Here is a 17,166-nt window from a genome sequence, read left to right as displayed (position 1 = left end):
TTAATCTGCTTGAAGTATCATATTGTTTTTTTATCTAAATATATCTTAATTACTAAGCTTTATAAACTATAGTGGAATTTTATGGTATCAGTGTAATCATTTATGATAAATCATTTTGGTTATTCAACTGTATGTATAAAACATAAAAAAAAATTGTTTTATATCTTCCACTTCCAAAATGTTAAAAGGCTTAGCAATCTATGTCCAGCAATAACCGAGTAAAAAAATCATATCGATAAGAGACAATTGTTTGATTTACTTCATTTACTGTTGTGTACTTTAAGAAAAATAAGTTTAATAATTTATTTTGATACAGTAACAATATATATACACATACATATATAACATATAATTAACTGAAATATGACTAATTACAAAATACTAGTCTACTAAAATACAGCCAAAACAGGGAAGACTAATGGTCAGTTTTATATTACTGGATAGGTGACCTGGGTGCACATGCATCTCATCAATGCAAGTTATGTAATGTTAGGTAGGCATGACTGAAAGATCAATATTACAATAGAAAATAATTAATATATATCATCATATAAAGCATTAAGAGACTTAAGTTACTTAGAACAAACATTGTATTTTCATGTTATAACATGTAGTAATTCTAGCATGAAGAAACCATAACTTATATTTATTTTCTAATATATTTGTTATGGTTGTGAAGTTGGTCAAGTGACAGTCCTCACATAATTAGGTATAGAATATAAAATATAAAGTTTTCCTGAAAACAAATGTTTAAAATGTATTTAAGAGGTTTTAGAGATTACTCAAATGACATTTGAGATTTTTCAAACAATGCCTAATTGCCTAAATAAAGCTCAACCTTTTTTCTTTTAAAAGAACTTTACACGTATTTGTTATATTCTCCATTAATTATACATGGGGTCAAGTGATTTGACCAACCATTTCTTAACAAACACAGAAAAATGAAGAGATAAATCTAAGTTAGCCTTTTTACTTTCTAGGATAATTGCAAATCTTAACAGCAAACCACTACTGTTCATCACAAGTAGCTTAAAGCTCTTAACAGTTTACAATTAACTGTACTCAATTTCACTGTTTAATTAATATCTGAACCTCGTTGAATTAACACTCCCACCACACAAGTTATAAATCGCTTGGCAAACATGCAGTTCATATTACTTTATCAAATTACAAAACACGAGCTGCTTGCAAATAAACCTCGTGAACAATTTATATTTTTCATTATCTTATTTAACATTACTTTAACTAACTTAAGAAGTTTATAACTTTTATATTTTAATTGCTGTTATCATACTATACATAGAATATGCACATGAAATAAAACAAGTACTTACCTGTGACTTATTTCTATTGCAATTTACTGTCAATGAAATTTAAACCCATTATATTTATACAAATGATACTTCTTTTCTAAATTTTTTATTTAATTAAATAATGAACACAAGAACAGAATATCAATATATAAAAACAGACAATGCCCAAAAACTATCAATTTCTCTGGCTAAATGGTGACTGTGTCAGAAAGTTTCAGGAATGTTTTCTACAAGGAAAGACATTACAGGATGACAGGAATCAATCAAAGCATGAATACCATTCAGATTAGAATGAAAACCTCAACAAGTCAAATGTATCAAAGTGGACATTTTTATTCAGGTGGAGTAAAACTTGGTGTAGAACCCTTCAGTTTATGACCACGTCTTTTATTATTATTATTATTAGGAGGTCTGTCAACCTCCACAGACCCTACTCTGGGTTAAGTGGGCCAGTCTCTGTCAGCTGATGTAGATTCCAGTAAGCAAGGGCATGAACAAATAATCTGAATAAGAAAGGTAGCTATTTGCCTTAAAGCTTTATCTAACAAAGAATGTTGTATGATAAAATGAGGTACAGGTGCTGAATGGGGTGGAAAATGCTGTTCAGAGTTTTCAAGACCATTTACCAAAAAGCTGTTTCTTTATTTTGTTTTTTGGAGGATTGGAGGAATCCATAAGAAAAAGAGAAAGATTCAGTGCTGACTGACCCCATCCACCATGGAGCCCAACAATGCAAAATAAGGACACTGCAGCAATGCCAGGTTTTTGTGAGCCCTATACCCAAACACCAGCATTGGACACACATCCACAACAACCTTTGAGAGCATCTAAGTACTGATACTCAGTTTGCCTTAGCCCAAGAGGACCAGTTGGTTGATCTTTGAGAAGGGGGTACATTCATCTACTGAAATTTGAGGCCAGAATGGTATGTTGGGGTTGGACCTCTCAACCATCAGGATCTTTTTCTCCCCTTTGCAAATCACCCAATACAACAAACACATGGATGGATGTTCAGATCCCAGAGGAAGAAAACTGAAAAGACAGAACCTTATCTAAAAAGTCCCCTTATTTACAGGCATCCAAACCAGGGAGGATATAATTACAGATTTTCTTACAAAAATAGGAACTTAAAACTTGTGTAATATTAAAATTTAATTTTAACTACATTTTAATGCTGAATTTATTCATATATACTGATAAAAAATTGAGTAAACTTAATGTTTGAATGTAACTACGTAAAAAGGTTGGTACATGCACAAAAAAGGGTAAGGAATTAAAAATGAAGCAATGGCATAATTCTTTATAATGAAGCAACAAGACATGATAGCCCACCTGTGACATGAGTTTGTAGTTATCAGAGCCATACTTTGAACTTTCTATAGTCCAAGGGTTGGAGAAACATCAAGGAGTAATATAAACCATTGCAAATGTGAAATGTTTACTCATGCCAAATTTGATTAAAACACTAAGTGAATAAAACATGGTACCACATGTGCTCCCTTAGAAAAAAAACTGGGCACATTAGGGAAACTCTCACTTAAGAGTTGTAGATTCTCCCATTGAGAGAATTGCCCTAAAGTAATTGGTCTTATGCATGTCAGCAAATGAGTTAAAGCATCTGTGGGTAAGAGTTGTTACAACAAAGTGGTGAAGAATTAAACAATTGTTTCTCACAACTGGGTTTAAATATGTCATGTACCCACAGTACCTAACAAATTTGGTTCTGTCTGAAATTCATCTTGTCTGTCGCCAGCTCAAAGTAGTGAGCTATGAGTTATAATGATCATGTTATGCAAGTAAAAGCACCAAACACATCAATAAGATCAAACAAGAGTGCTAACAAGCAATTCGAGAACTGGTTGTTCCAGGAATTAAAGCTGAAGAAGAAGAATGATTCTGACAATGAAAGAAAATGAAGCATTACAGGAGCAGTTAGTTTGCTCTAATAATCAGCCAAGATGTTGATTTTCAAGCATTGTATGTGAGCACCAGTTAAAACTGTCAATGATTGAAAAATTAATGTATGAGCAAGTACTGCAACCCCTATTTTGATAACATTTAGTGATTTATTTATTGGATTTTTGTGACCTTTCTGTATGCATATCATGCAATACATTTAGTTAGTACAGATAAAAGATAATTGTGAGTTGGATTCAGCTGCAAATGACAGTGGAAACTGAGAAATAAACACGAAGAAATTTTGTAATAATCACTTTCTGAGCATCAAGGGTGTTGTTGTTTTTTTGCAAGTGCTGTAAGAAGTTTGGTTGTGAATCTTTCCAAGGAAAAAATGCAAGTGTAAATCATGGCAACTCTGAATTATGTTGCCATTCAACATATTTGATAGTCTGCCACATCTGTACCAATTTTCAGAAGTAAAGCAAGTAAGACATGCTCTAACACAGCACGAGAATTTATGTACTCATAGCAAATGTAGACAATATAATAAATGAAAGTAATATGTTAATTTCATTTTAATACTTTTTTTTCCTGAGCTAATTCTTGTGCTTAATCAATGCATTTGGGATTACATAAATTCAAAATAATATTACTGGTGTGGACGATAATTTAGTTGACTTCCATGTTGTTCTACCTCTGCAACAATGGCCCTGATATGCATGTACAAGTATTTTATGACTAATCAAGCAAAATGTGATGGTGATGAATAATTATGATAGAAGGTGCTATTTCTAATTATTTACTTCTGTTATTACTTTCATTTTCATATTACTGTTAAAGTTGCCTAACTCTTACAGAAGAAACAAAAGCCATACACAGGTTTTATCATGTACTGAAAGGGTAACTGATGCTGATATTATAAGGTTAGCTGCCAAATGGCAGTTTCACATATCACTTTTAAGGAACTGCTAATATGTAACAATAAAATAAACATGCATAATCCTGGTAATGTGTCTAATATTATTACAGCCCACTCTGAGTATATTTATTATTTTTATAAACACAATATTTACAAGAACAATTTCACCATGAGATAATGAATTTAAAAGACTGCAGATATAGACTTAATGGTGCTGAAAGAGGTACACTCACTGCGTAATTCTATGTTTTCTTATGAGGCTGATATTTTCAGTTTCATCTGAAATATATTTGTATACTAGCAGAAACCTGTTCAAACAGTGATGAATAAATAAAAATATGCAATCAGTTCAATCCAGTCTAGTGGGATATTTACAACTGGATTTTTACATTCCATGTGTTATTTCTATAAGGAACATTACAATGTATTTGTTTTTAAGCAAAAGAAACAAAGTGCAATATAGAATAAATGTTTGAGCTTTGATAAAAATGGTGCACCCAACACAACAGATTCACTAGGTAGCTGCAAAGATTTTTTCTGCCAGACAAGTCCCTTGTCATAATACAATAAATCATGCATGTATATAATACCAATATTGGAGGAGGAGAGAATATTTATAAACTAAAAAACAACAAATATATACATTTCATTAAATTTTTCTCATAAAAATAAACATTTTTGTTCATATATTGTTTTCCCAGATTGGTTTTTCTGTAAATAAAAAGACTGACAGATTGATGGTGAAACTGATACGAAAATGTAGGGATTGTGAAAAATGAATACTTTTTCTATAAGGTACTGCTGAAAAGAAGCATTTTTATACACATTTCAATTTTTTCTGTGATTAACTGTCCAGGAGGTACAGTATGTGACAGACAGGCATTTGAATATTATATACATATAGGTTTCACACTGAGAAAATAGTACACAGTTGATGAATAATCTATACCAAACTAAGTCAGAAACATTCTAAACCAATCATATCAACTTTTACTATTTAGATTTGCTTATCTTTTAAGTCTGAATATTTTCAGTAAGCTTACCTAATCTGCTGTTTCATTGCTGCTAACTGAGCACCAAATGCTGAAAAATAATTAAAGATCTCATTAGCTTTGAATTACCTTTATATGTTGAAATCATACCACATAGTTACAATTTTAATATTACATATAAATTATAAAATCAGCAACCTGGGAACAATCTGAAACAAGAAACTTACAAAATAAAAAGTTATAATTTAAACAAATATCAGTGTTAAAGCAGCTATTAGTGAATTTTGCAAAAACATCAAAATTTAACAGAAAACTCATCCTTGTCAAAATACCGGGACTTTGAAAATTTGTATCACATGTACAATATGCATCCTACAACAGGTATATTTTCAAGGGAACTTACACAAGCACATTCCTTTTCTGTTTGTGCAAAACTGTGAGGAAGACTCTAACTAAGGTTGGTGTTTTTTTTAAAACTACTGTCATAGTGCAGTAGAATAATTTACACTTGCACTTGTTTCATGAAATTCATAAAATATACTCAATTATTCTTTTTAAATGGATTTTGGCCTTAATACTTTATTGCTAACATGAATTTCTAAGTGTAAAACTTTTCCACAAATATTTTAGAAAAACTACTACCACTTTATTTCATCCGAACTTAAACACCAATCATTTATTATTTTTGAAAGGTCCATAAATATTTAGTTCATTTTTCATAATTTATCACATGAAAATAAACTACTGTGTCTCAGTTTGTTGCGTATGTAAGAATAAATTCTGGATAGAAACAAAACATAAAATTAATATACTACATTAAACAAATGATCCAAAGTTTAATCTGTTGATAAAACCTCTTCTTAAGTACAAGTTTATTAACTGTATTTACTACAAGAAAATAGGTCAACATTACATATGGTTTGTAAATATATTAATGTAATTCCTTATCACTATGAAGAAATTTTTTTTAGAATGTCACGAATCTAAACTTTTCATAACATAATAATTTACTTCAAAAGTTAAACGAGATTGATCTATAGTCATATTACATTTAATAGCTAAGTACTTAGTTTTTTGTTGTTTTTTTTAAGATATTCATGCATACATCCTCAAAAGCTATTTGAAAAATTCATACGAAAATTATCTTGCAGACTAGAGGAGCTGGTAAAACGTACTAACCACCAATTCTTGGTTTCACTAGGGTTAGAGTATGTGTAAATTTGACATATCTGGATTTTAAAAAAGCATCTGATAAGGTACCACATAAAAGGCATGAAAAAGCATGTTAAAAATACTGTCTCTGATAGTGTGGGAGATGGATTACCTCATTGGATAGAAAACACACTTTATGGAAGAAAACAGGTAGTTGTTACATATGTAGTTCAGTCAAATTGGATTAATGTTATGAATAGGGTACTCCAGAGCTCAGTATTAGCATCTTTTCTCATTTTGATTTATATCAATGCCACAGATGAAGAAATGAATAAAATGTTATTTAAATTTGCTAATGACAAAGTTTTGTGAGTTGTTGGTTGTGAAGAGAATGCCCTACAAAAGGACTGAATTATTTGGTTAGTTGTGCGAGTAAATGGCACATGGTTTTTAATTAAAAGGAATGCAAGGTAATACACACTAGATATCACAATTCAAAATAAATGTTTTATGATACTAAGCTTAACAGTGCTATGGAAGAAAAAGATTTAGTAGTTAAGTTCATCAGTATGTTAAGCTAGTGGCAGGGCAAACAGGTACCTTATTATTCTAAAGGCTGTTTGTGTAATGGATATTACATTTTCTTTCAATGATTAACATGTGCTGAGTAATGAGACAGAACAACCTGGATTTAAGTATTGTGTCTGATGACATAGTGATACCATCTCATTAAATATTACAACTGTGACATGCAGCATATGACTTCCATACTCCTTCCCAGAAATTACAGGAAAAGGACAGTTGGGGTAGGGAGTAATTTTTTTTTAACATGCTAATTGCAGACAATAGTTGTAGTGTTTAACAGTGGAGAACATTACCACCTGCACGTACAAGCTCAATTTCTCAATTTATTGTGGACTTGCTTCAGTTAAATGCCTACAGAAGGGTCTTAGTGAAATCTATACATTTTCATGTCAATAAATACAAGAAGTTATAATATTGGACAATAAAGTTGTAATTCAGGAAGACTGCAAGTCAAGTCCCAAGAAGTATCTACTGGCATCTGCCATGGACTATACGAAGTGTCTGAAAACTGTTAAAAATTGGAATGCAGTATACCAGAACAGAAAGACTAACTTCAAATAGCTGGGCTTGTCTCAGCTTTCCAGTGTTATAATTGAAAATTATGAACTACATAAGAACTATTAAGTTTTATCTAATTTTATTTGTAAGGGCAGAGGTTGAGAGTTTCATGTGGTAAAAATTTTAGGTGGTTTAATTTCTACTTCAGGAACTGTAAAAACTATTTAAGGGTGTCTGCCTTCCCACAACTGGCTGCAGATAGTGAAGGGCAATAAGAATTTAGACATTATGGGTATAAGCACTTAACTCCATATTCTAAATTGATTTTCAATGTCTGATGGCTAGTTAAATATCAACAATTGAATTTTGTCTGATAGATGGAACATCCCCAACACATACAAGGGCTATTACCACAGGCATTATCCAATGACTTTAAAGTGACAACTAAAACTAACAAAGGAAACATTACTAAAACCTATAATTCTTATTCTATGTAATATATTGCAAAAGATTTACTAGAAATATGAAGTTTCAGTATTACAGAAATGAACTTGCAGCAGCAATAAATTTACTAGAAATTACAAATCTTTCAATAAAATGTTACCAAGGCCCTTCATTATTTTTGATTTCATAATTTATTGAGGTACTACTCACAAACTGGATGAAATAGTTCTTCATGTGTTACTAAATAGACTTCTGGTCTAAAACAAAAACTATGTAAATGAATATAGCTGGACTATTAGTAGGATTTGGTAATGATTTAATAATCAGTTCATTATTTGACTATATCCAACTAATCAGTTATTCTTGCATAAGACTAATATCATTATCAGTCGTTTCTGCAGTTTTTAAAAGACATTTTCAAACTGTTCTTCATTCAATATGAGAGATATATTCAAGTAGAAGAACGAAGGATTTGTTGTTGTTTTTTTAAATCATAACTGTTGTATATGAAAATATATCGCATGCAATACATGAATCACATAATTCAGATTTTAATACCATTCCTTGGATTTCTTCCCACAAATTTTCACAAGACCACTCTTATTAAAACTACTAGATGCTTTGTTGATGAAAATAAACATAATTTTGTGAGTTATAAATCAGAAACACTTTTTACAAACATACGATATTCAAGTTTTATTGAAGAAAAGCATGATTTATATTTTTTTTTTTTTTTTATGATGGTGATGAGGTTGGTCAAGTAACACACCCCACATAGTAAGAATATAGAAAATAACAGTCTTACTCAAACCATACATGTGAAATGCATTTAGGAAGTTTCAGTTAATCCAAAGAAGAATGTTTTTTAATCATAAACATGAAATCACAATACACTCACACTAGTAACAAAATGCTACGTTTTTACAAACAAACCTTTAGTAAAAATATTTTATTAAAATATCTAATTTTTTTGTGTATAAAAACTTGTAATCTTTGGTTAAAGTATACCAAATTTTATGAAGATACACATGCTTTATCAAACGTTATAGTGCAAATGTGCAGAAAAACTCCTGCATATTACACCGAGCCCATAGCAAAAGGGTTAAGAAAAAATTATATGACATTTATGAAGAACTAGGATATCTGTTACTAAAGTAATGTAATTCATGATTAAATATTACTATTGTTATTAAGAGTGCAAAATTATTACGAAGATAACTGGTTTTAGTATCTTGTCACTAAAAGACCTTATCATCCTTAAAATTAAGGTTGTCCTTCATATTACTGATTAACACCAATAGCTGATATCAGTCAATGATCCAGTAAAAGGAGGAACCACTGTAAAACAATTACTAGCCCCTTTTGCACTGAATTGGAAGTCTTACTTTGTTATGTTTTTTTTTTTCAACAATTATTGAAACTGATATTTATGAATGCACAAAAGCCAGTCATCATATCCATGTGTCAAGCTAGTATTCTGAAATGCATACAAGCCAATCATAGCACCTGCAGAAACATAAAACTTTTCACACTAAAAATTAATTGCTGTTAATAAACAGCACAGAGAAATTCCTAGCCATCAAATTTGGTAATCCTAATTTCATATTAACATGACTGATATTATATGAAGTATATATTCCATGAACTTGTATGAGATTGGGTTGTTTTACACATTTACCTTAATTTATTGTTTGTACTGTTACCTATGCTAAATATACTATATATTTAATATGTATGTGAAGTATTGCTAAATTTATGGTGTTGGAACTAAATTGTTATTCCACATTTTCTTACCAGAGTATACTAAAAATAAATGACATGAAAATAAAAACTCAAATTATATTTTCTGATGTTTACTGTAGCAAATAACACCATATAACACAAATCTTGATCCTGGATAGTATGTTTTATTTCTTAATTGCTTATGTTGGAAAAGTATAAAAAATGGCCATTATTCCCTTCAAACTTTGCTTTTGTGACCTGAATAATGAAATTTAGAAATTAACCTATTTTGTGCGTAAAAAACGGGCAAATATGCACATTTTCATTTACATAATGTCTGAATAAAACAACATATGAATCAAAATTTACATGTATTTATACTAAAGTTATACAAAAATGTTTAGAAGTGAGTAGGTTTTTGAGATTTGTGACTATAAAGTAAATCACTTTCACACATCAGGCCCCAAACATAGTTTTCATTATATGCTCCTTGGTAGTGGCATTCAAAGTCCAGCATATCTTGGTGGAAGCTCTCGCCTTGTTCCTCTGAGTATGCACTGCCATGTTCTCCTTGAATTTATTAAGATGAGCATCAAGGATATGGACTTTCAGGGACATCCTGCCGCCCATTTTGCCTTAGTTATTCACCAGAGCCTCAACCAGTTCCGCATAATTTTCAGCCTTGTGATTGCCCAAAAATCCCCAAACCATGGCAACAGAGCTGCCCCAAGTTTTTTTTTTCCATCCTACTGAGCTTCTTGGAGACCTCTATGAGCACTCCAGGATCTTCTTTATTTGTGGTCCAATGAAGACACCAGCTTTTACCTTTGCCTCAGACAGCTTAGGGAAGAAGTCTCAAAGGTACTTGTAGGCTGCAGACTCCTTATCAAGAGCTGTGACAAATTATTTCATAAGACCCAATTTTATGTACAATGGTGGGAACAACACCTTCAGGAGGTTCATTAGTGGCTCACTCTTGACACTGTGCCTCCCCAGAGAGAACTCGGTCCCTTGTGGCCAGTGCTTCCTGTTGTAGTGTGCTGTAGTATCCCTGCTGTTCCAAAGGCAATGATAAGAGGGAAACTTTGTAAAGCCTCCTTGGAAACCCATCAGGAATGCCACCATTTTGAAGTCTCCGATAACCTCCCAGCCATACTCATCATACTTCAAGGCTTCTAGCTAGGTCTTGACACTGTTATATTCCTCTTTGAGGTGCACCGAATGAGCCAGGGGAAAATATGAATACTTATTCCTGTTATGGAGCAGCACAGATTTGAGGCTTCTGGATGCATCTGGAGAATGCTTGCAACTTCTTGATTTCATCTCTGATAAAATCAGACAGGTCTATGAGTTGACTTTGGCAACTAAAACTAAACTGAAGTGGTAAGCCCCTGTATATATATATTACTGTGGGAAGTTTTGGAAATTCTAAAAGGTTCTTGAAAATTCTCATAAGTTCTACAACATTCTAGAAAGTTCTTGAAAATTCTTGTAAGTTCAAGAAAATTCTCTATCAGCTACTCAGCACTGAATCTACCAAGAATGTTCTGTAAGACAGATAAATTTGAAAATTTCATTACCCAGGTCACAAAAGCAAAGTTTGAAGAAAAAATGTCTTCCATTTACTTTAGGCATAAGCAATTGGGAAATAACACTTTCTGCCCAAAAACAAGTAAACATTTTGTTACACAGTGTAATATACTGTCTAATATATATATATTATTCAAAATGCTCTAAGTTAAGAAAATTAACATCAAATACATTTTGCATAAAAGGTACTGACCAGTAAATCATCATTCAACAGTTTGTTATAGTGTTACCTGTCAAGGCAGAACTGCACAGGACCAAGTAATATTTCTAGCAGGTTTTCCAGCTTAGACAGTGAACATGCATTTCCTTAATTATATATAAATTTTGAGCAGAACGTTATACTTGCTTCACTCAAGGGAAAAAATTTGTTTTTGAATAAAGTTATACTGTTTATGCTATATTTATCAGAATGAGAACAAAAATAGACATTCCAAATATATACAAGTACACAAAATCTTAATCAAATTTATTTGATTAGTGTCCAATTTCAACTCTTGTTTTTTTTAATGAGCTTTCTCATGCAGTTAAAAAAGAAAGCCAATTCTACGGCCCTTTCATGAAGTTCATTTTAACCCCATCATTTTTGCATACAATTTGATAGTTTAATATAACTCAACACTTGTGATGAAGTAGGAATTTCTATTTCCTCACTATCTTTTCCATTTTATTCATCTTCTGAATCTTTCACACTGTTACCATCTTGTGATTCTATTATAGATTTTAAATCAGTTTCTGTTAAAATATTCTTGTTAACATTCACAGAATCATCTGTATCAATATTCTCAAACAGAGTTTGGATTTCACTAGAATCATCATAACAAACAACTTTTTAAAAAAATGAGGGTATTAAGTAAATTTTCCCTAAATTTCAAAATTGGGGAAGATAGGAATTTACATTTTTCATGAGAATTATTTAAAGAGTAGAATTTTGCACTTAAAAGACTAAAATTTCTACAAATCATGAATTCAATTTTATTGCAAAAATAATGATGGCAGAAAAAAGAACAGAATATATGTAACCAATACTTACTGTAACAAAATGTCTGAGAATTTAATAATATTTAAACAAATTATTAATTCAATAAGAAATTAATATTTAATCACAAACATTTTTTCTGCCTTAATCAAGTTCTAATCCTACTTGATGATAGATGAGGTAGGTGAAAGATAGCTTTCCATCCGTGTTACGCAGGTTCTGCCATGTAGAAGGCCTTTTACAAGAGAAATCTTAAGATGTTGCAAAATTTTGGTATTTATGCCTTGTACAGGTTTCTGCCCTATGCAGTTTCAAGCTTAGACAGGTTTTACTGTATTACCATACTACAAACAAATAATTTGTTCACTGTTCCTTTTTTAGCAGTGTTCATGTAGAGCACTCTGAATGTTTAAGAGTGCTTGTGCAATAAAAATTATGATTACATACAACATATGTAAAAATGCCAACTTTGCCAGCACAGTAAGATTACTTTGGTTTGTGATACCCTTTACATTTAACATATGGATATTCAGTTGGCCTCTACAACTGAATTCTAATTTGAAATATTCCAATCTTCACATTACCAGGTCATGTAAACTAAAGCAAGTTATATCTACATTTACTAGAAAAATGTTACCAAATGAAGCATAGAAATAATTTTCCAGCAGGCACAATTTTTATCATTACTGATATTTTAGCATAATTCTGGAATATTTCCCCATCGTATTTAGAATAAATTTGGTGTAGTTCATTGAAATCTGCTGTTAAATATACAGCAGGCAAATTTTCTGAGCTCCTTGAAAGTACTATTTTTAAAATGGACAGTCAGAACACTGGTTGTATATTTAAGCAGCTTCAGTTTTTAATAGAGTGACTGCACTTCTGATACAAAGTGTCTGAGTTTGGCTTATGTTTTTACACTCTCCTCCTGTGGCTTGAAAACTTACTTGAATTAAATATTTTTGTTTGTACTGGATTTTACTTTTGGACACATATTAGCTTAAAATAAACGTGAATTTTGTATGCTGAATGTTTTTGTTATGTTTTTCCATGTATAAGCTGAGTGAAAGAATAAAACAGCACAATTCTAACATATTTTCACACATTATTTGAAAAACAACAGTGATAAAAGGTATGTTTTCTAAACGTTTGTAACATGCACACTCCTGACATACACAACACTGAAAATATTAGGCATAATAATTTACAGCAATATTAGAATAAAAGTGCTGCTTTAGTAAATAATCCAATGGATATAAAATGCCAAAGAAGTTTTTATATTATTTACTCCAAGATATTCTCTATTTCTGACAAGAAAATGAGAGAATTTTTCCGATTTTAAATAATACTTTGTATAAACACCAAGTGGTTATTTTAATAATGATGCTGCAACTGTTGAAGAAAACCTACATGGATGCAAAATTATTTAATTTTAGTCCTTACCATTTGTTTGAAGGTAAATAACATAAATTTACAAAATTTAAGACAAGAAATTGTAACACGAATGATGGTTGATAAAACTGTTCCAACACAAAATGAATGTGCCACTATTACAGGGCTTCAAAATTCCAAAAACACCACAGTAAAAATTACTGAAAAAAAGTAATTTCTTATTATAAAAATTACCATCTATACAGAGAAAGTCAAATACACTTCTATTTAACATAAACAACTCTTCTTTGTATAATTGTTACTGATAATTAACCAAGCATTTTGAAGAGAGAATATGCAAAATAAAACACAAGTTAGTTAAATATTCAAAAGTTGGAAGACACAGTCTAAAAAATTGGTTCCCAAACTGTGCACTGCAGCACTACAGGATATTTCAAATTTAAGGGAAACACAGTGATATTGACATCTGTCAGACACCGCATGAACTACTAGCTCGAGGTAGCTCACACTTTTAACATTAGATTGCACTACATTCCTTTTGATGCTGTTCTCAAATGTTTGAGATGTTTATGTTTACTTGCACTTTGAGCTACACCAGTAACTTCTCGAACTTTCAAGATTCTTAGATTTTGTATATTAATACCTGTCAACTCTCCTGGTCAGCCAGTAATCAAAATAACTGAAGGGTATTGTGATCAAGTGTTTGCAAGATCTAGAGAAATTCAGTGAGTTATTTTGTTGATTTTTAGTCCTTGTGCATAAAAATGGAAACATTTTTGAAAGTTGATAAGAAGTGTGGGAGTGAAGAAAAGGATGGCAATACACAGACCAGAAGCAAAGTTGTGAAGAAATGGAAGTATAACGATAGTTATCTAGGTTTTGGTTTTATTTCAGCAAATATCAATCACGAAGAGTATCTGCAGTGTGTATTATGTCAAAGTTTTGGCTCCAGAGAGCATGCATAAACTGAAATCTGTAATCATTTTACCAGAAAGTTGAAAGAATTGAAAGAACAAAAAGGTACATTTTTGAAACAAGCATCAATACCAAGCAATACTTTACTAGCATCCTATAAGGTGGTATATAGAGTCGCAAAATGTAAAAAGCCTCACACCATTGCAAAAGAATTGATTTTACCAGCTACAGTGGACACGGTGAACATTATGGTTAGTGAATCTGCAGGAAGACTACTTTCAAAGGTATCTTTACCCAACAATACTACCAGTCGTTGAATCCAACACATGGCCAAAGACCTCAATGATCAGCTACTTGAAAAAATGTATGGAAAAGAATTTGGGTTACAGCTAGATGAGGAAACGGATAGTAACAAGGATACTAATTTGATTTGCTACACTTGGGTCATGGATGGTGACAAAACTGTGGAAGACCTCTTTTGTAAAAGTATCACTGCAGGTACAAAGGCTCAAGAATTGTTTCAGATCATTAAACTTTTTGTGTGTGAAAACAACTTAGACTGGGCTAAGTGCATTGGCATTTGATTTGCTACACTTGGGTCATGGATGGTGACAAAACTGTGGAAGACCTCTTTTGTAAAAGTATCACTGCAGGTACAAAGGCTCAAGAATTGTTTCAGATCATTAAACTTTTTGTGTGTGAAAACAACTTAGACTGGGCTAAGTGCATTGGCATCTGTACTGATGGTGGTCACTATGTGCAGCTGTTACAAAGGATTGCAGGCACTCATATGAAGCAAAGCATAATCCACAGGAAAGCCTTTGCATCAAAGCACCTGAGTCCTCCACTGAACATAGTCCTGAAAAGTGTGTTGAAAGTGGTGAACTATAAAAACTCAGCCACAGAAGGCAAGGTTTTTTAAAAAACTGTGTGGGGATATAGGATCCAAGTGCACATCTTTGTTGCACTACTGTAGCTTGTGATGGCTCTTCCATGGGAATGTACTGTCCCATGTGTTTGAATTACAACAGGAACTCTACTCTTAGCATCTTGAAGAAGAAAAACACTAATGTTCTAAAAACTTCTTGGACACTGACTTTTTGTCAAAATTAGCATACCTGTGCAATCTCTTTGAAAAACTGAATGTGTTAAATCTCTCTCTACAGGGAACCAACATGCACATTCTGAAACTTTCAAAGAATGTTACAGCCTTCAGAAAAAAGTTACTATTATGGAGAAGAAAAATGAATGAAGATGGTGGCAAAGACTGTTTCCCCCTGTTGTATCAGCTTATTACATCCAATGAAGTTGATTTAACCCACAAACTAAAATCTATTTTTGAGGATCACCTATAACAGCTCAGTAACTGGTTTGATAATCACTTTCCAGAAGATTTGAAGAAGTTTGTATGGATCCAAGGCCCATTCAAGGCTAAGGCCCCATCTGAATTTACCTCTACAGAAGAAGAAAATATCTTATTGAGTTGTCTTGTGACAAGACTTTAAAATCAAAATTTGGCATGTGGAACAATCTGAGTTTTGGATATCAGTAAAAGATGAATATCCATTGCTAAGTGCCAAAGCTCAGTGAATCCCAATTCCTTTTGCAATGTCATATCTCTGCAAAGCTGGGTTTTCAGCAGTTGCTGTGATAAAAAGCAAGTACCAATGCGAAAATCAATGTCAAACAGGAATTGCAGATGGCAGTGTCCAATCTGATTCCAAGATTTTAGAAGTGTAGTGCCCAACAGGTGCACACACCCCATTGGTAACTGTAGTTATTTAAAAATGAAATAAAAATATTGTTTTTACTATCAATTTACATGTATTATTATTTCATACAGCTAAATAAATGCTTATTAAGTATTAAGTTGTTGGACCTAACTACTTAGTAAACAAAAATGTTAGGTTTTTCTTTTTGCCTTTGGGAATCATGAAAAAATTGCTGAGACACTAAGGGCACCATGAACCAAGAAACTTTGGGATATGCTGGTCTAAAGTATAAATAAAATGAACAAGGCCGATGGTGAGGAATTAATAAGCAAAATCTACCACAAACAAAAAATAGAATTCATTACTCAAGAGAATGAATTAGAGAAAGAAGTTCAATTGCTCATGTAAAAAAAATATTTTTAGCAAATAAGACAAACCAATGATGCAAGGAATTCCAGATATCATTTTTTAAAGGAAACTGGTGAAGTTTACAAATATATATGAAAGATAATAATGAAGTTATATGTTGCAAGTACAATATAAAGCAATAATAAGTGAAAATTAAGCTGAAAAAAATTTTCTATAGGTGACCTGACCCATTCAGAAAGTACTACCATGGAAGAATGAAACAGTCTGATTTTATATTAAATATATATAAAAAAAGTTAAACCTAAGGTGTTAAAGAACAGAAATTAAATTGCTGAAACCAACTTGCTATTATTAATGATTGATTGTAATCCATACCATCTCAAAAACTACTATGATTGAGATGAATTAAAAAGATTGATGTGTAACTGCATGTAATAACAATATATGTTAAAAAAGAAGTGGAAAAAGTTTGTTTTATGGAATTTTTAGCCATATTTTTAGAAGATATTTTGACAAATAAATATATTTGAAACATGCTGATGACAGACAATATATATACCTCAAGAAATGAGGTACTTAAAAGCATACATTACTCAGTGAAGTTGTCGTTTTCTGGTCAACAGCCATAATTTTAAAAAAAATCACAGAATTTTTTTCAAATAACTAATGTAAAACAATGTTTGGAAAT

General features: G+C 31.6%; 1 protein-coding gene across 3 annotated transcripts in view; it reads right to left on the bottom strand.

Moving 5' to 3' along the window:
* LOC143248985 (far upstream element-binding protein 1-like) overlaps nt 1-17,166 on the bottom strand; it is a 100,029-nt gene that overhangs the window by 60,213 nt on the left and 22,650 nt on the right. For all 3 annotated transcript variants that reach the window (XR_013027312.1, XM_076498077.1, XM_076498078.1), the window contains one exon: nt 5,175-5,214. Coding sequence is in view for 2 of the 3 variants with exons in the window: in XM_076498077.1 (XP_076354192.1) it covers nt 5,175-5,214 (40 nt within the window). In the remaining variant the exon portion in view is untranslated. The remainder of the gene's footprint in view (nt 1-5,174; nt 5,215-17,166) is intronic.

Source organism: Tachypleus tridentatus, chromosome 4 (assembly GCF_004210375.1).
Source record: "Tachypleus tridentatus isolate NWPU-2018 chromosome 4, ASM421037v1, whole genome shotgun sequence".
NCBI classification, from domain to species: Eukaryota; Metazoa; Arthropoda; class Merostomata; order Xiphosura; family Limulidae; genus Tachypleus; species Tachypleus tridentatus.
Note: the sequence above shows the minus strand (reverse complement) of the source record. Positions and strands in the feature narration are given on the sequence as shown.